The sequence below is a fragment of the Nipponia nippon genome, unplaced genomic scaffold (genome assembly GCF_047370975.1).
Source record: "Nipponia nippon isolate SJK-2023a ecotype South Korea unplaced genomic scaffold, ASM4737097v1 scaffold_28, whole genome shotgun sequence".
Lineage (NCBI taxonomy): Eukaryota > Metazoa > Chordata > Aves > Pelecaniformes > Threskiornithidae > Nipponia > Nipponia nippon.
The window spans coordinates 5,250,079-5,272,283 of NW_028262345.1; the positions used below are offsets into that span (position 1 = coordinate 5,250,079).

The 22,205-nt window shown below is 51.7% G+C and overlaps 1 protein-coding gene across 5 annotated transcripts in view; it reads left to right on the forward strand.

Moving 5' to 3' along the window:
* Positions 1–22,205, forward strand: part of NECTIN1 (nectin cell adhesion molecule 1) — a 106,332-nt gene that overhangs the window by 49,646 nt on the left and 34,481 nt on the right. For 4 of the 5 annotated variants that reach the window (XM_087763441.1, XM_087763442.1, XM_087763443.1 and 1 more), the window contains exons 4-5: positions 336–453; positions 4,603–4,754. In XM_087763441.1, the coding sequence (XP_087619567.1) occupies positions 336–453; positions 4,603–4,754 (270 nt within the window). Of the gene's footprint in view, positions 1–335; positions 454–4,602; positions 4,755–14,765; positions 21,762–22,205 lie in introns of those variants that run through there. The other variant, XM_087763444.1, reaches the window with a different exon arrangement.

Below are 22,205 nucleotides of genomic sequence, written 5' to 3' on the forward strand. Positions count from 1 at the left end.
TGTTGGTCTGGTGGAGGGGCTGAAGTAGGGGGCTGCTCTCTTTTTCTGGAGTGTGAAAACTGAAGTGATCCCTTGGAATAATCATATACTTTCTCTTTTCCACACCTTCTTTCTCTCTCTGCCTCTGCCACGTCCCTTTGTTCCTCCCCTTCTCTCTCTCCTTCATTCACCCTCTCTCACATTCCTTGTCCCATCATCTTTCCCACTTTGCAATCTCTCCTTCTCCCACCCCTGCCCCCTCATCTCTTCCCATTTCATTTTCTCCCCCTTCCTTTTCCATCACTCTTTCCTCTCCTTTTCCATCCTGCTTTTCTATCTTTTTCGTCCCCCTGCAGATGAGCCAGAAGTCACTATTGAGGGCTTTGATGGCAACTGGTTTCTCAACCGGAAAGATGTGAAGCTGATATGCAAATCTGATGCCAACCCCCCAGCTCACACCTATGAATGGAAGCTGTAAGTGCCTACAATGCTTCTGCTTTCGGCAGCACATATGATCTTCGAACAGGGCCAAGGAGTGTCTGTAGAAACCTCAGTCACCCTCTGCTCAGTTAGGGCCCAGTCCCATTACTGTCAGTGGTGTCACTCCAAGGTAAAACCTGTGCATGTGAGGGGAGAGTTGGACACTTGCAGTTCCTGGAGCTGTGCTCCTGCAGAATGCTCAGAGCTGATTCTGGTTCCCTGGCACAGCTCTGCCAGGAGGCCTTCACTCCATGGGGACTGGAACTCATTTCTTTATTTGCAAACCAGGGAAGCTGCTGTCTTCAGCCTTGGCATTTCTGGCTCACCCCCTCCTGTGCTGGCCATCCTCTGAAGCTGAGCTTGTCGGATCCAAAACAAGGCTTGCTGCCCTGCCAGCCCTGTCTCGAGGGCAGCCTGTGCTTTTGAGGCAGGCAGTGCAGCGTTTGAAGCAACTAGGGCAAGCGGCTTGTGTTGGGTGGATAGGCTTTATCAGAAGTTTACATGGCCTATGGCCCCAGCTGACAGAGCTGGGACTAGCATTTTAGTTGAAGCACACACAGCCACCTCACCCTGCAGGGGACAGAGGTTATCTCCTGTCTTTCAGCTGGGTCTTCCCCCAGCATCTTCCAGTTCGGACTCAGGAGGGAAGGGCAGTGGGTAAGGATCATACACACCCCCTCTCCACTGGGCTGGGATGGAGCTTGCTACCAGCGCAGTGCAGCCTCAATACCCAGGATAACTTCCTATTCTCACTTCACTGGAGTAATATTCTGCCCTGGTGACGCGAAGCAGCTGAGATATGACAAGGTGAATAATTTGCGCAGCACCACTCAGTGCTTTGGTAGCAGAGCTGGAAAAGAACCCAGTATTCCCCTTTCTTTAAGGGGCACAAACACCACAAAATTTGTCTGCGTGTGAAAAAACCTTTCCCTGGAATCAGCCCCAGCTGTAAGCAGGAGCTCCCCTTTGGAGCACTCATCCCCATGCAACTGACATTGAACAGAAGCAATTCCTTCTCCTCCAGGGTTTCAGCTTTTGGTTGAACACACTAAAGGGACTGAAAAGTGAACAAGGGGTGTCTGGGGAGTCAGATGGTAATTGATGCAACCTGATGTGGTTCTCTCTCCCTCTCTTGCTTTTCTATAAGCACTCATGTAGCTTTAAAAAAGAAAGATCGAATGGATCCTTTCTTCTTTTGAGCTGGCATTTGTCATCAGGAAAGAGGCTCTCAAAATGGCTTTGCAAGGAGCTAGGCATATTCTCTCTCATTTCACTTCCCAGATCAAACTGTTCACAGTGAAAGTCTAAAGAGGATTGTTTTTCTTGCCTTTTTTCTAGTTCTCGTCCCCAGCTCTCTCCCTCTGTCGGTTCTGCCAGTTTGACTTAAACTCCGAGGGGGCTCTCTGGGTTCCTCACAACATTGCCAGGGAAGTGTTAGAGGCAAAGGTGCCCCTTGTGGCACCCAAGGCAGAAGAGATCCCAGTTTAGGTTATCTCTGTGTAGCAGGGCTGGAGAATTGAGCTGAAGCAAACCTTGTGAAATGGAGCTGGGGACAGGAGGCAGGTTTTCACTCTGCTTTTGGGAAAGTCATTTCATCACTTTGTTCTGCTGTTGCTCACATGCAGGGCTGGAGTCCGAGCGCTTGCTGGGCTCCTGGGCATCAGGCTCCCTCTGGCAGCAGCTCTGTCACTGTGTACAGACACAAGCGGACCCTGGTCTCTGTTGGGGCAGCCTGCTCCTGCTGTGATAGTGATGCTGAAGACAGGCTGAGACCTGAAGCATGGGGTAACCAGGTGCCAAATGTCTCAGCCAGGTGATGTTTCTGTAGCCCAGGGCAGGAAAGAGGGTTCGTTACCAACGAGGCTGAAACACAACAGGGGATGCAGGTGTTAGGGCTGAGCACGGCGCTGCATGACTGAGTGAGTATGGCGTGCCATTTGCACGCCTGGTTTACATGCTGCGCCAGTAATAAATTCAGCTCTGGCAGAAACAGTTCTTGGGAACAGCGCATCTTTGAGCCAGGCTTTGAGTTGTTCCCTATGTGCTGGTGTGATTGATGATTTTTTTTTAACACTGGAAAGAGTTGTTTTCCTATGGATTCCCTGTGAGCTCTGTGTATGTCCATTCGTCTGCCTTTAGCCTGTAAGCGTTTCTTGACTTACAGCTACGAGGCTGGGAGCATCAGTACTTTGCTTTGAGAAGGAACTGTGGGGAGAAAAATGAAGAAAGCTCAGAATTAAAGTGTACGGGTTTGTAAGTCCAATAGCACTTCAGTCTGATTCGCCAGCCTCTCCCTTTTTGCACACTTGGTGGGTCAGTTCGGACTGACTATAGGATTACTGACCTGAGAGAGGATGGAAAGGAAAGATGGAGTGCAGCTGAAGGTAAGGAGAATGGAGGCAGAAGAAGAGGAAAGGGGAGAGAGAGAGAGAGAGCAAGTGAGGCTGGGGGAAATAGAGTCGGAAGGGGAGGAGGAAGGAAAAGCTGGGGCACGGAGTTGCCTCCTCACTTTCAGCCCAGACTCCTGCTCTCCCATTCTTGGCCCCAGGCTGCCTGCGAGGAAGAGGCAGACCAAGCAGATGGGGTGAAAGCCTGATAAATAATTGTACGTCAGCCAACCACCTAGGCATTCAGTGTGTGTGTGTGTAGGGAGGTAAGGAGTGGCAATAAGATCCATGGCCATCCCCTTCCTTCCCACAGTGCCACTTTGGTAATATCAAACTGATTCCTCATTTCTTTGGCTGGGCAGCCAGAGAAATAGCCACCAGCACCTTTGGTTTATCCATGTGCTCCTGTGTGCCTCTTCCCCTTCCTGGGGGTCAGGAAGCAATTGCAGCTGCTGCTGTTTTGCTCCTGCCTGGAATGTAAAAACCAGCCATGCTTTCCTCTCCTCTCATTTGGATGGTGATGAGCAACAGTCAGGGGAGCTGTTAGAGGAAGCAATAGCCTTCTTTAGCATCCCACAGCACAGTTTTTAGGTGTGCCCTTGTCTTCGTAGATTCAGGGCCCTGACTCACCCATAGGCAGAGGACCAACATTATGCCATTGTATTCTTCCTCGGCTTTGGGATCATTGGCTTCATGTAGCTGGGAAAGACTAATGTGTTTGCTATACATATGTGCCTATGTGTATATGTAGACATGCAAAATATGTGTGTGTGCATTTAGGCACTTCTTTACAAACCTAATTATACCCCCATTATTCCCTTTTGTTTCTTACAAATTGCTGACAATATGTGCACATTTTTGTTGGGAGGAAGGGAAAGAATTACTTGAGTAATTTTTAATTGCCTAAGAGAAGTAATTACTTTGCTTCAGTAATTAAGAATAACCGGGTCGTGTGTCTTTTCCTAACACACAGGGGTTTTTAAATTTTTTATCTGCCTTTGTTCATTTATTCTGTGTATCTCTAGACTTAGTTTTGCATTATTCCAGTTTCACACTTATCTGACTATTCTGACATGGGCAGGTCATAGATGGCAGGGCTCTAAATCAGCACCGCTTTACTCGAACTTGAGTTGCAATTAGCACTGCCTGATCAGCTGCCCAGGAGAGTTACATGTGCAGGGAATTGAAGTAAAGTGGGGTCAGGTTGGTTTTCCATCAAATGGAAAGTCAGGGATGGAGGAACACTCTGAAGATGAGCCTGCTAGAGGTGAGCCGCCTGAAACAAAAGAGCGACCTGGCCATCTTACCCTAAGCTTGTACCTACTCGAGGATTGTGCGGGAAAACGAATCACTTTAAGGCTCTGAGTCTGTTTTCTGGATAGGGGAGAGCATAGACTGAAAGTGCTCCACATCCCATTAGCCAAATTCAAGGGGCTGTATGTGACCCAAATATGTCCAATCTCCCTTGTAATCACAGAGAAGGGAAAAAAAAACAAATCCATGTAAAGAACCTGATTCTTATCATGCAGTGGATTTACCCTGGAGACACTCCACTGACTCTTTCCTGTAATGCTGCTGTCTGAGGGTTTGGTTTCAAGACTGACTACATTCGTGGGCATTTGCCAGCCAGCACCGCCAGGTTCTGGACCTGCCCAAGGCCAAGTGCAGAACCAGCATGTCAGTGTCACCTCTGCAATACTGCCTGACCCTACTGAGTATCATCTCTGGGGTCAACCATGACCTTTGTTTCCCCTAGGCCAAACGGGACTCTGCCAGGGAGCGTGGAAATCCAGAACAACACCATCTACTTTAAAGGGCCTGTCTCCTACAGCGTGGCTGGCACCTACATCTGTGAGGCCTCCAACGCCATCGGTACACGGTCGGGCTTGGTGGAAGTCAATGTCACAGGTAGGAAAACACTTGGTGTGCTTCGAAAGACAGAAGAGGAGGAGGAGGAGGGGAGAGGAGAGTATGAGTGGCTGACAACTACCAGTCAGTTACATCTCCTTAACGTCTGTCTTAATCACTAGTGTCTCCTTCTAGGGGTGGGGAGTTCCACAATGCAAAGGGAGCAGTGAAGTTCTTTGCTTTCCACTGGTTTTGCACTGGTTTGGCTTGGATTTTTTCTCCTTTCCTCTTGTTGTCTTTTCCTTTCTCACACCAAAATACGTTCAATTTGTTTCCCCCTTGTCTTCTGCTTTGGATTCAGAGAGATCATTGGACGTGTTAAAAGCAAAGACATGTTAGGGAGATATTTGTTAGAAGGTAGAAGAAGGAGTAGGATGAGGATATAGACTGCCACTGAGGCAGTAAAGCATGAGATGGATGAGTAATTTGTTCAGGATGTTTCGTGTTCCTAATGTTAGGCAATTCTCATGATTTTTCATTTGTGCTCCTTCCAATGCCATGTTGGTCTGTGCATTTGTTCAGCTGGCTGCTACAGATTACCGAGAGGCTGTGAGCACTTGAGTAGCTTTGTCTGGGCTCCAGAAAGGAATAGCATCACAGGATGCAGACAATGGAAAGTGGTGCTATGTGATGTCATATGGGACAGAAGGAATTTGATGACTTGCAAATCAGTGTAGCCACAGGAGTGAGGAAAAGACATGTGGATATGCTTAGGTAGTGTCAGGGAGAGAAAGTGATGTCAAGAAATAGGGTAAAGAGAAGAAATAACATATGGCAGTAGCCTGATTTCAGAGATACAAAGTGATATTGCAAGGCATCACCAAAGGGGAAAAGTGGCTGTTGGTGCTTTGAGAGCAGGGAAGGGAAGTTTACCCCATTCCTTTGGGGTAAAAGGAGCAATTTGTTTTCTCAGTGGGTTAATGATGGGCAGTGACCAGCAGTTGTGGGTCTTATGAGAGAGATGGAAGCATCTCTTGCAGTAGTGAGTTGGATGGAGTGCTGCCACACTTCAGTGAGCTCTGGGCTCTCCGGGGGATAAAGGAGGGAGAGAACATCTGATGAAGCAGCGCTGCCTGCCCGGGAGACATGCCTGGCAGCTGGGGCAACTTGCCGAGGCTCTCCTCTGGCCCCCCAGCTGGCCAGCAGCACTGTGGGGGCTCAGCGCTGGTCTCCTTTGGGTGCTCGCCCTACACCCCAGCTTGGGACCATTGCCAGGTGGGCAGGCAGCACAAACCACGGCACACGGCCACTTCTCCAGCTGGGCTCACAGCAGGGACCGTGGGGTGTTGTAGCTCCAGACCCGCTCTCTCTGGGGAGAGCAGTGGGGCTGTGACTGCAGCTGGGTGAGCGGGAGAGCAGCCGGCTGCCTGCATCTTGTAAATGCCACAGACAGCACGGGTGCCTCCGAGCTGGATGAGCAGTGAGGTGCGCTGGGGGCTCCCAAGGCATGGGGAACACAGGACGGGTTCCCGGGGTTGTGAGCTCTTCCTGCTGTCCAGCCTGAGGCAAATCAGAGCGCCTGCTGTTTTGATAGCCGGCCACCTCTCTGAGCCACCCCAGTCCCTGAAGAGTTGTCTAACCTGAGCGTGATGAAAAGGGCTTCTCAGAGGGGCCGAGCTCCAGCCCCCTCCACCCGCTCTCTACAGCGGTAAGTGCTGAGCAAGCGTAAAGACGAGGCCTGGGCAGCTGACCTCCTGAAATTAGCAATTTGGCACCCTCACCTCCTCAGTTCCCCTCTTCTGTAACATGGGTAAACCAGGCTAATCTTCCTCTATCCAAGTGCTTGGAGGTCAATGGATGAGATGTGCTAATTAGATGCTAATTACCAAGTATTTATTTATGATCATTATCACTGTAGCAGGCCTTTAATTCACACCTCCTGTCCTGGATCCTTGCCTGCTGAGTTGTTCCTGGTATATGCTTTTCTCTGGGGGATTTCTCATTTGCCAGTGAAAGGCACCAGAATAACAAAGCTCTTTGTTCAGGACAGACGCCTCGCAGCACCCGCCCTGCCCAACCACCCGAAGCCGGGGGAAGGTCATGGCCAAAATCCATTCAGCTGCTGGCCATTTCATGGGAGTTGCTACCAAAGGCACTGTGTTTCTGGGACAGTGCAGGCAACTGCCTGGTACAAACTGAGCAGACTCGCTTGCCCCCGGCAATAGAAAACCATCCCACGCAGTAATTAGCACCTTGGGTCACATTTGAAACAGTGATCAGAAAGAAAAAGCCTCCAAGCTCAGTCCCCAGTCGCAGAGAAGGAGGTGGGATAGGTATTACAGAAGACCTAGAGAAGAGCAGGCGCTCTTCACCGTGTCTCGTTTTCCATTTCTGCATAGCCTGTATGTCTATTTCTTGCTGTTGTTCTGTCTATCCAACCACCCCGTATCTCTTGCGGTGTCAGGACACATGTTCCCAAACACCAGATACAGCTCTCTCTTCATATTTCCTGCTGCCACCTGCCAGCATTTTATCTGTCTCAGCGCCACGATAGCATTGCAGCCCACGTGGGCTGCACCAACTCGCCTGCACGGGCACGGGCTCCTCTAGGGACGAGGGTCTGTGGGTTCCCCCTCCGGGCTTTGGTAAATGTCTCCCTTCCTGGTGTTTTTTCAGGGGACTGGTAGAGCGTCGTTCTCACGCTCGATCAGCGCAGTGGCAAGGGAAGCAGGGAGTGGCAGGATTTCTGAGGAATGACTTTGGGTTGATGTCGCCTGCCTGTAATCTCAATTTATTCCCAAAGGTCCGAATTGTGGGGTTGAGGTTAAATGAGAAGGAAGGAAGGGCACACCAGCCGCTGCCCCGCTAGGAGGGATTAGCAGCCAACCCGTTAGGCCAGGCCTCCACCACATAAAAAACCTGCCTTTAATAATTCATGGGATCTGAATATGTTTATCCAGCTCTCCCTAAGGACCGATTAGGCCAGTGCTGGGGAGGGCTCAGCCGTCCTCGCTCAGCTATTACAGGTACATTTGTTTGGGTCTTGCAGGCAATTTAGGGATTGTCAGTGGACCACGAAACCTCTTTCAAGAGCTGCATGCAATAAACGGAGTTCAATCTAGTGAGCAGCCAGCGTTGGGAGAAAAAAAAAAACCAGAAGACTGATGCAGAGAAAACCCTGCAGCGGCTTTTCCCCCTCCTGTCTCCCTGTGTACAGACGTCCCCCCCTCCTGCCACCCAGCATCCTTCCCCCCAGCCCCGGCCCCAGAGAGGAGGAGTGCAGGGCTAGTTGAGTCCCCACATGGGGAGGGCGATTTGTTGAGAGGGAGAAGGCTGAATGCTTCTATTAGAGTTATAGCGCATTAAAGAGATTGATAAGTGGAAATTTAATATTTTATTCCAGCAATCTGTTCCTATAATAGCTTCTCCTGCCTTGCAGGACCTTTGTCAGTCGCAGCCAAGCCATGTAGTGTGACATGTAACTATTTATTACAGGCAGTTGGGTGACATAATAAAAGGCTGTGGTTATAGACTGCATGCGTGTCCCTGCGTGCCTGCACATGGGTGTGGTGGTCTTGCACAGGGCGCTGGTCACGTACATACAGACATATGTGTGACCCTGATCTGCATCGTGGCACGCAAATGGGCCTCCCAAACCTGCATGCCTGCACAGGGATGCCCTGCTGCACGGTCACGTCTGCATGCAGGGTGCAAGAGCATTGGCCTGTGTGAATATGCATGTATTTATGAATTTGTGCTTGGCTGTATGGGCTTGTGTGCAGCTGTGCACGTACATACCCTGGTCCCTGTGCATGTGTGTACATATACATTTGTGTGTGTATGCGGGGGGACATTCATGCACTTATGTACTGGCGTCAGTCAGAGGAAGCACAAGGAGAAAGATGTTGTTAAAACATCTCTTCTCCCCATGGGCCTTCAAGCACCAGGCAAACATCAAAACCGAAGGAGAATCACAGTGCTAGAGCTGGGGGAGCAGGGAGAGCAGAGCCTGTGCTGAGGCAGTGACCGCTATCAGCCTCTCTGCTGCCGGGCTCACGCCTTTTTCCCAGGGGCGGGAAGCGGTCTTTTCCTCCAGGATACTGCAGGTTCCCCGGTTGCTTGCTTGGTGTGGCCCACCTCTGCACCCCCCAGATTTCCAGGAGACCAGACGTGATGTGCAGGTGCCCTGGGGAGGGGCTGTGAGGATGGGAGGCTCTGTGCCATTCCCTGCCCAGGGCCATACCAGCCTGTGGGCAGGCGGCTTTGCAGCCCTGGCCTTGAATGAGCTACAGGCTGTGGCGGGGAGGAGAAGCTGGCACGGGCTGACGGCCCCCCCCGTTTGCTTGGCTTGCAGCAGGGAGTTATTTACACACCACCAGTGATCTCGTCCCAGCAAGGTCACTGCAAACAGCCCGTGGAGCTAGCTGGAGCCCTCTGCCATGTGGCAGCAGGCCTTTGCTGAGGCTCGGAGCGCAAGAGAAAGCCCTTTCTGGGAAGCGTTAAATTCTGAGCCCAGAGCAGGCGCACCCAAAGCCCAGCCGCCGGCCAGGGCCATGCCAGGCTGCACCAGCAAGCGATTGTGGCTGCTTTCAGTGGGAGGACGTAGGGCCTGGGGCTAAAGAGGAGCAAGCCTGGGGGGGTCCGTCTGATGCTAATCTTCCGGATGGCGGGTAGCAGTGTCTGCTGCATCCTGTCTGATGGCATCTGTGCCAACGGCCCCTGCGGGAGCAGCGCTTGATTGACAAGCGATAGGTGACCTGACAGAGAGATTAAAACCTAAGACATGTTTGGCATCTGGCCTAAAAGCCGTCGTCACACTCTAAAATGCCAGTGGCAGCTGCTAAACTTCTGGATTAGTTGCCAGTGGTTTTTCCACCCCCACTGCCTCCTCTCCCCCCTGCCCTGCCCTGCACAAGGAGAGCAGAAATCCCCGGTAAGGAGAGGAAAGGCAGGATCCCTTGAAGCTGGAGATGGGCATGCATAGGTGCAAGGGCTGTTGTGAAGCAAAAAGGACAGCAGTGCTACGGGCTTCTCAAATTGCAGCCCCGTCCGGGCTGAGGCAGGTCCAGAGGTATCTCCCTGTCTTCACTCATGTACATGTCTGTAACACAGTGGGTCAAAGTCCTGGGATAATTTGGCGTGGACTTTACTGGCAGGGAAAGTTTGCCACCAGCAATCTGTCTTGTAAAAAAACCCACATGATCACCAGTGTATTTGCTGAGGCCATCTGGAAACTGGGAAGCTCCATAAGCCCGTTGGAATTAAGGTTCCTGCTCCTCCCCGGAGCTGCTGTTTACCCTGGCTAAAGCTGGCCAAAGGCCCCTGCTTCCCATTGCAGCAGGTGTTTGATTTTGCAAGGCAGAAGGAAATCCAGGGCCTTCCTCTGGAGGAGCTCCATGCAAGGAGCAGCTAGGCCTGACACATGTCCAAAAGGTAATTTCTCATGGAGTTTGACATTTTCCTCAATGCCCATGGCTACAGTGAGAATCTCAGCTGGTGCTGGGTTTTTACCTTGGCCCTTATGATTGAAGGATGGAAATGTGACTTCAAGAAAAAATGTGTCCACAGGAAGTAGTATCTTCTAAAATATCTAAGCAGTGTGATGAGCAGAAGGGCTTTTGAAAGCTGGTTTCCTGTGGATCTGCATATCATAGAAGAATTACTTGGTGTCTAAAAATACGCTTTTTCTGATCTGGGCCCTTCCTGCCCTTGGGAGCAGCCTCTTGTCCCTGTGGGTTCTCTGATGTCTAATGAGGTTTAGCTCCCACCTCTGCCAGGGATCTCACTCCAGCTCTCTCCAAGAGCTTTATGATAGGGATAATTTTGGCTCATTCTTCTTCTGTCAGATAGCCCTGAAATTGGCCAGCAGGTTCAGAAAGCATTAGGTAAGGGACTGATGGACAGGCAGGATGATTTGCATACATCTCATTTTTATTGGAAACCAGCCATTAGAAGAAAGATGTGTTCTTTAAAACCTGGATTTTTGAAGCCACTCGTGATGGAGAAGGCCTGCTTTGTCTCTGCAGTGGCAGCACTGCTGTGCCCCTGGATGCTGCAGGGAAAAGGCAGGAGCCACGGCAGGGAGACGCTCGAGCCCTCCACCTTGCCTGGGGGGATCAAAGAGAACCTGTGGGCTTGGCCGGGTGCCAGAGTGAAGCCCAGGGTGACCCCTGTCTCCCTGCGCTCCCAGCTGCCGCCCCAGAGGTTCAGCTGCTGGCACGGGGATAGGAGACCGGGCTGAATGCAACAGCTGGCAGAGCCGGGCAGCAGGCAGATAGTGTTGCTGCTTTAATTCCTATTCATACAGCAGTCCCTCTTTTTATGAGGGCTGGGAGGTAGCAGGAGGTGGGGGGGCTTTTTATGCTGGCATTAAAGCCTAGCTTGTTCCCCCTCCCTCCACTCCGCTGTCTCCTGTTTCTCCAGTCCGCTTTTCACAGCGGCTTTAATTCTCTCCAGACTCTTCCTAATGGATTTTTCACATGGGGCCCCCAGCACGCTCAGGCATTGCACCAGTTTCCAGAAATTTCACGCACCCCTCAAACACAAAAAGGGGATCCTTTTCCCACACTTTCTCCCCTCTCTCCCCAGGCTGCGGCTCTGCTCTCTTTTGCAGCCCAGACGCGAAACTCAGTGGGCAGAGGGGTAAATCCCCCTTTGTGGGGCTGACAGCAGCGGATGCCTGTGGAGCTGAGGGCTGGCCTTGTCCCGAGTCATTAATTAACCCGGCTGCCGAGGTGGCAGGAGGCTGCAGGCCTGCCAGGCTGCGCCCGGCAGCTGCGGGCCGCGGGGATCCAGGCCGGGGCCTGGCCCTGGGGCAGGCCTGGAGTAGGCCGAAAGCAAAGGGAGCCAGCGGCGGGGGGAGCCGGGCTGGCGCGGTGCTCCCCGCCCGGCCTTGCGAGGGGGCCTTGGGGCAGGGCAGAGGCCCGCCAGGGCAGAGCCCAGGCCGGGGACCCCCTCTTCTTTCCCGGCTCATGGCCGCTCCCTGCAGCCCGGCGGCCACGGCGAGGGGCTCCGGCGGTGGTGCTCCGCCGGCGGCGGCGGCCTGTACCGCCATCCAGCGGCGGTGTCCGGCCTGTGCCCTCCCTGCTCCGGAGCGGCCTGTCCCCCTCCTCTCTGGGTCACTCACGCTCCTGTGTAGCCGTGTCCCCCCCACCCGGGGCTCAGCCACCTTCCCCCGCTGCACCCCCGGAGCCACCCGCCTTTCCAGGCTCCGGGGGAGTGCGGAGGGTGGGCGGACGAGGGAGGGGGGTAACTGTGTGGGTAGGGAGGGGATGATTTCGGCTGCTGGCCTGCGATCCTCCCATCTTTCTTCTCCCTCTCTTCCCACAGATTTGGTTTTGTTTTCTCTGGCATGGGAACTGGGCCACTGCGAGGAGGACGGGGATGGGATCTGAGCAGAAAATAGTTCCTTCCCCGAACACTGTGTGAAATCCAACACAGCGGCGTGTTAGTTTTCGTGTCCACGGCGTTGGCAGTGGCAGGGGGGTGGCGTGTAGGCGAGTGCTATCTCAGGGGCGGGCAGCACAAAGGGCAGGAAAAAAATAAATATATATATGAGAAAGGTAGAAAAACATTCCCCCTTTCACTTCATGCGTCCAACCTGGGCTGTTAATGAGGCTTTTAATAGAAAAGTGGGCCAAGCTCCTTTTGAAATTGTGCACAGACTTCCCCTCTCAGATCTGTCTGTTTTCCAGAGCTGGGAGGCAGAGGGGATCAGTATGGCTGTAGGGACCCTGCGCCCAGCATGCACACCATGTCTGGGTCTTTTCAGGGTAGGGTCTTGGGACCCATGGTCCCATGCACAAAATCAGCCTTGCTGTGGGGAAAAACGAGGTAGGAAGAGGCTTCAGATAGGAGCTGCGGGGTAGGGGAAAATCAAAGATATAGCCCCTGGGGTCTGAGCCAGCCTGCTGGGCTTTCCCTGCACCTACTTAAGCTCCAGGTGGACCCCTGCTTTGTGCACAGTTTTGGGAATTGGGCACCATGGGGTTGCAGAGGCTGTGATGGCAAGGAGCAGGCCTGGGAAGGTGGCATGGGCAGGAGTTCTGTGGACGCTTGTGTGGTTGAAGTTGAGCCCTCAGCAGCCAGGACTACCAGGGGATGGATGTGACATTTCTTGCTGTCTGCAGAGAGGTTTTGCATTAACCAGATGGCTACGACAAGCTGTCTGTTGATGCAACATGTGGTTTTGGCTTTCCAGAACCCAACCCCATCTCTCTATTCAGAAATACATGCCCTCTGAAGGCTGTCTCTGGAAAGAGATGCTGTCTCCTGCCTGCACAGTGTCTTGCTCCTCATTCTGCCTGCAGCAGGGAGCCCCTCCATCTGCCTGCCCCCCACCCCTTTCTGCCCAGTGTGCTGCTCTGTGCGTGGTTTCAGGCTCGTGAGGTTTTGCTCAAGGCAAGTCAGCACTGCAGAAACCAAGATGCTGTTGTTGGGATGATGTCTCAGGAAGGGCAGGAATGAAACAGCTCTCAGGCACAAGCAAAACATTTATGCTGCAAGGATCAGGCCAGCAATTGCTCGAATTTGGTACCCTTGTCCAAAATCTGCAGCTGTTTCAGGAGCTGCCTCTACCCGGGGGAAGCTCTTTTCTCCCCTCTTCCTTAGCGGCTGGGCTAAGCTGTGCTGCAGGGCGACCCACTCCCTACCCAGCTCCTGCTTGTTCAGGGCTTCCTGCCCTAAAGCGGAAATGTGGCTGCCAGCAGCAGGCAGTCCCGTAGGCGCATGAAGAGGTGGCAGGAATCAGGCTCTGCCTCATATCCCTTTTGAATTTGCTGCCTTTGAGGCCCTCCCTCCCCATCGCCCTGTCCTGGCTGCTCTGGGAGGGGGTGCGGAGGTTACTAGTCAGTCTGCACCTCTCCTTGGCTGCTGGGGTAAAAAGTGAGGGCCAGGATGCTCCAGAGCAGCAATAACGACTCGCAGCTATGAGCAGGGCTGGCAGACAGGCCTTGGGAGTGGAAAAAGCAGTGTGAGGGGTCTGAGCATGGTGTGCAAGGGCAAGGCTGCCAGGGGGCATTAAGCAGGTGCCTGCTGTCTAAATTCAGAGGCAGGTGAAGGACTGAGACAGCCATGTGGTGCTTAATGCCTCGTGGACATGGATGCTGAACAGGCAGTTTGTGAAAGCTGAGTTTGGCCAGGGGTTGTAACTGTGCCCAGGGAGTGCTACGAAGGTTGATTTAAGTCTTGGATCAAACTTTATCTGTGCTGAAGTGTAGGTGTTGAACTGCATGAAAGAGAAGAGAGCTTCTTTCTCCTCTCTTTTCTTTTTCTCTTTTGAGTTATTTATTTTTTTAAATAGGTCAGGGTAACTGTAGGAACAAGATTAGCATGAGTAGTGGCTCTGCGCTGGCCACAATAACAGCAGAAGAAAAAGAAACAGTGGGAGGCCTGTGTCCCTGTGCTGCACAGCGCAGCCGGATCAGCAAGCGGGTTCAGGAGCCAGCCGTGACCCTGAGCAGCACTGTGCAGCCGCAGATCATTTGTGGGGTGGGTGGGAGGGGAGATCACAAGGTGCCGCTGCCTTCTGGCCTGACCCAGACTGGGCTGGGGTGCCGAGGAGGGGGATGCAAAGCTGGCAGATCCAGCGTGGCATCTACAGGAGCAGTCGTGGCAGCTCGGTGCCCACCGTTGGATGAGGTTTGGGTCTTGCTCCCCAGCAGGAGCACCCTGGGGCTGTCAGTATGCTCTGGCAAACTGGACCTGAAATGTCACCCGGTAAAATGGAAAGCGTCCGGACTCAAGGCACTGGGCTTGTGGGATCTGAGCACGTCTGGAGAAACCAGGTGGGGTGGGGAGGGAAACACTGCTTCCAGCCTGCTGGGCTCCTGCATGAGGCTTGGCGAGCTTGGCACGGCACGCTGCGTTCCCCTTGCTAAGGCAGAGCTCCCGTGCGCTGACCCCTGTGTGGATGCACCCTTTTCCCCTTTCCCTAGTTTTTCCCTTCCCTGTTCCTTACCCTCATCTTCCCACCCCCTCACCCCCCAAAAATGGCAATGAAAGCATGGAGGGAGGGCGCGTTTCCGCATGGTTTGACACTGTTCCCCCTTCCATCTGTCTTTTCCTACCCAGAATTTCCCTACACCCCGTCTCCAATCGATGATCGCAAATCCATGGTGCAGCCGAACATCCCCACACCGGTGATTGGGGGCATAGTGGGAGGAGTCTCGCTGGTCCTGGTGGTGGCCGTGGTGCTCTTTGTGGTACTCCGGCGCCGGCGTCACACCTTCAAGGGTGACTACAGCACAAAGAAGCATGTGTACGGCAATGGCTACAGCAAGGCTGGCATCCCGCAGCATCATCCCCCCATGGCCCAAAACCTCCAGTACCCCGATGACTCGGATGACGAGAAGAAGCCGGGCCCGCTGGGCGGCAGCACCTACGAAGACGAGGATGAGGACGCAGGAGGCGAGCGCAAGCTGGGTGGCCCCAACAAATACGAGGAGGATGCTAAGCGGCCTTACTTCACGGTAGACGAGGGGGAGGCGCACCCCGAACCTTACGACGAAAGGACACTCGGCTTCCAGTACGACCCTGAGCAGCTCGACATAGCGGAGAACATGGTCTCACAGAACGACGGATCTTTTATTTCCAAAAAGGAGTGGTACGTGTAGCTCGGCACCCCATTGCTACGTGCACACACACACACACACACACGTACACACAAGTGATGCCCTCCCGCTCCCCCTGCATCCCTGCCGAGCGGAGCCGAGCGTGCCGCGGCCGCTTGCACACACACTGCACGCACGCTCACCCCCCGCACACGCACGCACGCCCCTGGCCAGCCCTGGGTGCTCGGCAGAGACTTTGGACGCTTCCAGCGCTGGCAGGAAGGGCGGGCTGGGGCGAGCGGGGAGGGAGGGCAGCTTTGCTTACAGATCATTTTTGGGGCGTATGGGAGGTGGGAGGTTGGGTAATTATTTTCTCGGTTTTGGTTTTGCTTTTTAATTTCTCTTGATGACTTTTGTCCCCTTCTGTGGTGTTTGTATTGGTCGGTGGCTTAGGTGTTACTATTTGCTTTAACGACTGTTGCCCAGCCTGTATATTACACTCTGTTTGTGTCTTCATGTCTCAGAGTGCCCTTCGGCCCCACTTCCCTCCCCGAGGTTCCTCCTCCCACTTTCGCACCCCTGAAACACTGGAATTTGTTTGTATGTTGTCTTCTTTGTTTTTTTTTAACCTTGGGAGGGGGTCAAGTGGGCTGTCCGCAGAAGGACAGAGGCCAGGAAAGCTTATGGCAGTGGAAACATAGGTGCCATTATCAGGTGAACTGATTTTTTTTTTTTCCTAATCACTTTCTTCTCAGTGGGGTCTGGGTAGCGTTCCCATTGCCCACTGCACGCCTGGGGAGATCCACTCCTAGTTTTTAATGACTCAATAAAAGGAAAATGAGGAGAAAGGGGGGGAGAAAAAGCTCTAGAACAAACCCCAGGTGCATGGGCTGATAGCAGGGCAGGGAAACAGAGCTGCCATTTTCTTCCTACAATTTATTATTTCCTGGCTTTTCATTTTCTGTCTTTGTTTGAGTGTTCTTTTAAAAGAAAGAAAAGGAGTATTTATTGCTGACATTTTTTTCCCCTGTGATGGCTCAGAGAAATGCTGGCTCTTTTTGTTCTTGTTGCTGTTGTTGTTGCTAGTACCAGCCACAGAGCAGTTAACTCTGGCACAACGGTTGTGCACGGCGTGTCACGCACACACCTTGCTGCCATTGCCTGGGGAAGGGGCCCAACCGATACCACTTCGCTTCTCCCACAGACTCGCTGCCTTCAGCTCTGGTCTGCAGACCCTGGCAGGGCAGATCTCCCAGGCTACCATCCAGTGTCTTTGAGGGCTTCACCACAGGATCAGGCCCCTGAGTTTTATTATACCACTAAGACTTAATTGTCATGTGTTTACACTTTTTTTTCCTTTTCTATGTCAGAGCATGGGGGTGCTTCTCTCTAACGCTCCTAGCAACAACCCCAGCCCGTAGATGTATTGCTTAGTCGCATTGATTGCCACTTGTTCAATATCACATCCCTCTTCTAAGCAAAGGCTTGGTAGACTGGGCAGGAGTGAGTGAGCCTGGGGTATTGATCTCATCCTCCTTCCCTTGAGCCACTGCATTGTGATGGGGAGGCTTGGATTGCTGCTATCTCTGCTCTGTGGATAAATGGGATTCCAGACTTCAGGGCCCTCTGTCTGACACTGACTATATCCAAATTAGATGCACTGGGTTGGGGCTTATTTTTCTTCTTGTGGGTTGTTTTTTTTTTTTTTTTAATTTCATGTATAAATAAATCTTTTGTTTGAAAAGAAATCCCCAGTTTTCTGAGCTGTATTATCATGCACATCTAAAAATAGCAGGACTAATTCTCCTCCTGCCTTACCCGCTGGGTTTTGTTCCATAGCATCCAGCGGTTATCCTGCTACAAAAGGGAGGGTGGAGAGTCAGACCCACGCAGATGAGTCAAGGACAGATCTCTGATCCAGGCAACCTCCAGTGCTTTCCTTGCGTGTGGTGCTTGGTCTAGACAACATGAAGCTCAGCCTGAGCCATCCACAGTTTGTAGCTTGCTCTTATTGCGTTAGTGGTGTAGGGGAATGGGAAATCCAACTGTTACGCTGTAATCTTTCTGCTGTTCCTGCCAGCCCTCCAGGCTTCCTGGCTTCTGGCAGAACAGCCATACACCACAGGAAGGCTGTTTTATGTCCACTCAAAGCAGGGCAGACAGAGATTCCCTTGGGATCTCTCAGGCTGAACCTTAAAACATACGGCTAAACCTTCCCGTGTCCGTCCACTGCCACCAGGAGCACCCTGCTACCAAGCAACCCCCCAATAAAGGAAATGAAATCCCTAACATCTCTCCGTATCTCTGATTACTAGTAGGGGCTGATTATTAGGGGCAGTTGTAAACCTGCAGGGGGAATGACTTCCCTCCAGTGCCTTGGAATAACAGCATACAGAGCGCTTTAATTCCCCAAAGTGTGAACCCTGTAATCTGGATCAGGACAGAGCTGAGCACTGTACCTTAGCCGCAGCTTACTATAATGTAACATGGGGTATGCTGCAGAGCCTGCACAGTTTGTGATTCAGAGATAATTCTCAACAAAGTCCATCTCTCATGTAAATAATCCTTTAGATCTGAATTTCACAACTAGTCTCTAAAAAGGGTTGTGACAACGTCTCCAACATCAAACTCTGGGTGGTCCATGACCAAGCGCAGAGTGGAAATCGGTGGCACAGACCCTTCTCTGCAAATTTCCTTCAGCACAGATACATACTGCAAGGAGATGAATTTGGAAGAAAACAACCTTTTATAAAATCTGCAGGGTCCAGCAGTGATTCTTTCATGTTCTGCATTGGCCACAGGCAGGGGCCACTGGTCTAATCTAGCAAATTCACATTGCACTGACTCCACAGCACTGCGGGGCCCTAGCCCACAGTGAAGTTACGTCCTAAAGACCAAAGGTACGAAGCCTTGCAAATGCAGACGGGCCTGGGAGAGAACGGGGCAGTATGACTGTTCCTGAGTTAGTGTATGGCTTGGAGGAAATAGGAACAAGGAGTCCTAAGAAATATGCTTTGGTAGTTATTAGCCTCGCACTTAGAGGGGTCATTTTTTGAGATGTAGCCTCCTTGCCTTATTCATTGGCCATTCACGCAGTGTCCACAGTTAGCTGAATGGGGACTCAAAAAACCAGTGGGACTCAGAGAAAGAAAAGGAGATAGAGAAGCAATATGGTATTTCCAAGCTAGAGCCTATATACTGTTCCCTTTCTGCTGTATCACGCTTTTTGCTTCCCAGTACTGCACCAGCACAAGTGTAGGAAAGAGCTCAGCCACTTAACTCATCAGTGTGGTTCAGAAGAGGGGTCAGATGATTATTTTTCATCCAGAACCTCGGCAAACCTGGAGTGAAAGATCCTTAGACAGTATTGCCCGGCACAGTGGTGAGGTACCCTGCAAGGTCAAGGTTCAATAATGCATTCCTCTCATCCTTGGGCCCTTCAGCATCACTCCATTGGTGCAATTATCCCCCACAGCCATAGAGAAATGCCACCTCTGTGCAATGATTTGCTTCTTGCTGTCCCTTGCAAGGTCAGCTAATTGGCCAGGAGACTCTTGGGGTGGTAATTAGCCAAGTGATTAGCCATTAATCCATAGCAAGGCAGGAGAAAAAAGAAGGGGGGGGGGAAAAATCAGATTGATGTTTCACCTGAGAGCTGTTTTGATCCAGTAATAGCATCACTCCCTTCTCTGGGTTAAATTACTCTGAGGGGGGCCTTGAAGATAATTAGATCAGGTTTTCTACCAGCATCAGGAAGAAAGTGGTACCTGTCTCTACCCAAACGCGAGGGCAAGCTCAGTAGAGATGCCAAATTGAAGACCATGTGCATCCTGCTTCCTGGGAGGTTCTGCAGGGGAGTGAAGGTGCTGGCGACTGTGCAGTACTCACCCTGGAGGGGCAATCTGCCTGGTGGCCCCAGGGGCCTCCCAGTGCCTGGGCTGCGAGGGGAGGCAGAGGGAAAAATCTTTCCTTGGGGGACGGTGTCGCTTGTCCCTTTGTGCCTCAGTTGCTTGCAATGGGCGAGATTCTGGCGGGCTGGAGTCAAGCTGCTGATCTTAAGTGGTGATGCACTTTTCACAGCTGCGCACATGAGCTCCCAGGCTGGGCCACCTCTCCGAGGGACCCTCAGGCTGCCTCAATTGAAAAATCCTCTGCTTCTCTGCCCCCTTTTCATCAGAGGTGCTAAGGAGGTATAAAACATCCCTGTGGGTCCCGGCAAAGAGCAAGGGGAAGAGGATGGGGTGGGGGGCTACCCCTCCGGGCAGGGTGGAGCACGTCCCCATCCTCTCACAGCTCCCAGCCCTGCTGTGAGCACAGCGTTGGCCACCCCTCCGCCTAGGTGCTCGGGAGCTGCTGCTGTCCTGGAAATGCCCCGTTTTACACTGGATCAGAACTGGTGTGCCGCATTAGTTACTTTCTGCCTGGGAAGCGCCATCGCACTGCTTGGGGACTGGGTGTTGGCAAAGTGCCTAGGAGGCACGGCCAGTTGCCGTGCCTCCATTTGAAGGGATCACTGTCCAGATCCCTTTGCTGAGTTCTTGCCAGTGAACAGACATATCAGTGTGGTGCTTTTCCCTTCCCAAACCCTGATCCTGGATGGCAACTTGAGGCAAAACTTGTGGTACCTCAAGTCTAAGGTGGGCGGATGGGAAAGCTGAACAGGTAGATGAGAGGGAGGTCAGTCTGAGCCCTGTGGTACATCGCCCTGGGTCTCACCGCCATCTCAGCAAAGAAAATGCAGGTGAATTTGGGCCGAGCCCCCAGCTCCTTCCCTGTGTGTATTCAGGGAGTCGTACTGAAGCAGACGCATCTGTGTCACAACCCAAAACGAGCCTGTAGTTTATGTACAAAGACACCCCAGCTGTTTTCCTGCTGTGGCTTATCTCTAGGATTATTCATTGCAATTCACCCTAGTGATGTTATTTCCCCTTATTTAATTACCAGATTTTTTTTCCCCTGTTGTTAAATCATTTTCATTCAGCCAGGGAAAAAAAAAATTAAAAAAACCCTGAAGATTTCTTAGTAAAAAGAATCAAACAAACTGAAATGGTAGCACCAAATTGATTGCAAAGACATAAGGGACAAAGGGAGCCATTTTCCTGATGTTGAGTCAAAAAAGAAACACAACAACTGTTCAGCAGAAATCACTGAGGGTTAGAGAGTGAGAGATTCAAAAGATTGATCTTCAAGCAATTAGAGAAGGGAATGCAATTAGAATGGGGGCTGCTGCTCTCCTTTGCTGTTTTTCTTTCCCATACACAAGCACACAAGCACACACACACACACGGATTTTCGGAGTTTCAGACGACGGTCATTATGCTCAAAGAGCGGAGGGGAAAACCCCATTGCCCAGCTCAGGAAAACCCCATTGCCCAGCTCAGCGCGGGAGACGGGCGAATGTGTCACGCCTGCAGGCTGCACAAAGCTTGGAGGTTTCGTATTGTGGAAATGAGGGGGGCATCCCAGGCCCATTTTGTTCTAAGAGGAGAAGGAGCGAGGCAGGTTGTAGCCTTTTGCCAGCAGGTTAAAATTCACTGTAAGGTTCCCACATTCACAACGGCTCCTGCCGTAGCACCGGAGTTTTCGGGTCTGTTTGCTCTGCTGGGCAGTGGGCCTCGGTGGGGAGAGGAGATGCTGCCAGCATGGTGTGCACTGATGCCTGTTGTTTATTCTGCGGGGCTTACGATAGCACTTTACCCTCCCCTAGCCTGCAGTTTCACCCCCCTCTTTCCCTCTCCTTTGTATTTGATGTGATTACTGACAATTTGAGCAACTCCTTGGGAGAGGCAGGGGAAGCCTTGGGGCAGGGGTGGGTGTGGAGGCTTGGGGTCCAACCGCTGCCTCACCACTGCTCCTAAAACTCTTGGAGGGCCAAGGGCTGGACCTGGCCGAGGGGCTGGGGCAGAGCGCAGCCAGGGCTGGGGTGCCGGAGCGGGGGGTGCTGCTTTCTGCAACGGGGCGAAGGGGAGGATTCAGTCCACCAGCAAGGGAAGGAAACTCAAGCCTTAGAGAGGGGGGTGAGTTTGTACTTCGGACCAGTGTGACTTTCCATATGTAATGTACCTGGGGGTGAATGTAACAAGCATATGGAGTCAGATCCTCCGCTAGCGTAAACTGGTATTGGTGGAGGTACTCTTGTTGAGGAACTGGTTTTTCTTTTCTTTTGCCTTTCTTTTTTTACAACCTGATTCCTTAACTCCAGTGATTTTATCTCTCTTTTTTCTTCTTCCTCTTGCTGTAATTATCATTGTGGAATAAAGACTACAGACAGACAAACAACCCCAACCCCACCTTTTTTTTTTTTTTGTAATCTGTGTTGTAAGTGCTTTTGTAAAAAATAAAAATAATAATAATGTAATGGACTTTTATGATTTTTCTTTGTTTTTTTGTTTTCCATCCTTTGTAATAATTCGTTTGTTTGGGGTCCGGGGGGACATTTTCATGGTTATAATTTGTGGGGGTGGGGTGTTGCATCACCCTTCCTTTTACTTGTATAAAAAACAATAGTGGCTCAGCTGTGGAAAAAAATGTACTTTTTTATAAATAAAGAATTTTAAAAAAAGAGACATTCTCCTTTTTTTGGTGCATCTGTGACTGCGTCGTTCTGCAACCTGTGACCGGTAGCTGTAAGGAGAGTCACAGTAGCAGAAATGGCATCTGCTTTCCAACAGCCTAGGTCTGTTCCCACGATAACGCAGTATTTTGTAATGGGAGTTGCTTGCAGACGAAGGGTGAAGGCTAAGGGTTAAGAGATCTGCAAAACAGCAAGTGGCCTGGAGAAGATGGACAGGGAATGACTGTTTTTGCCACTGACATAGGTGGTATTGTGTGAAATTCTTGGACAGCAGATTCAAGATAGACAAAAGGAGGTGGGAGCATTTCCCCCTATGGGTGTAAACAGTGAAATTCCTTGTCAAAGGATGCTGCTGATGCCAAAAGTTAACCTGACCTTAAAAAGTGG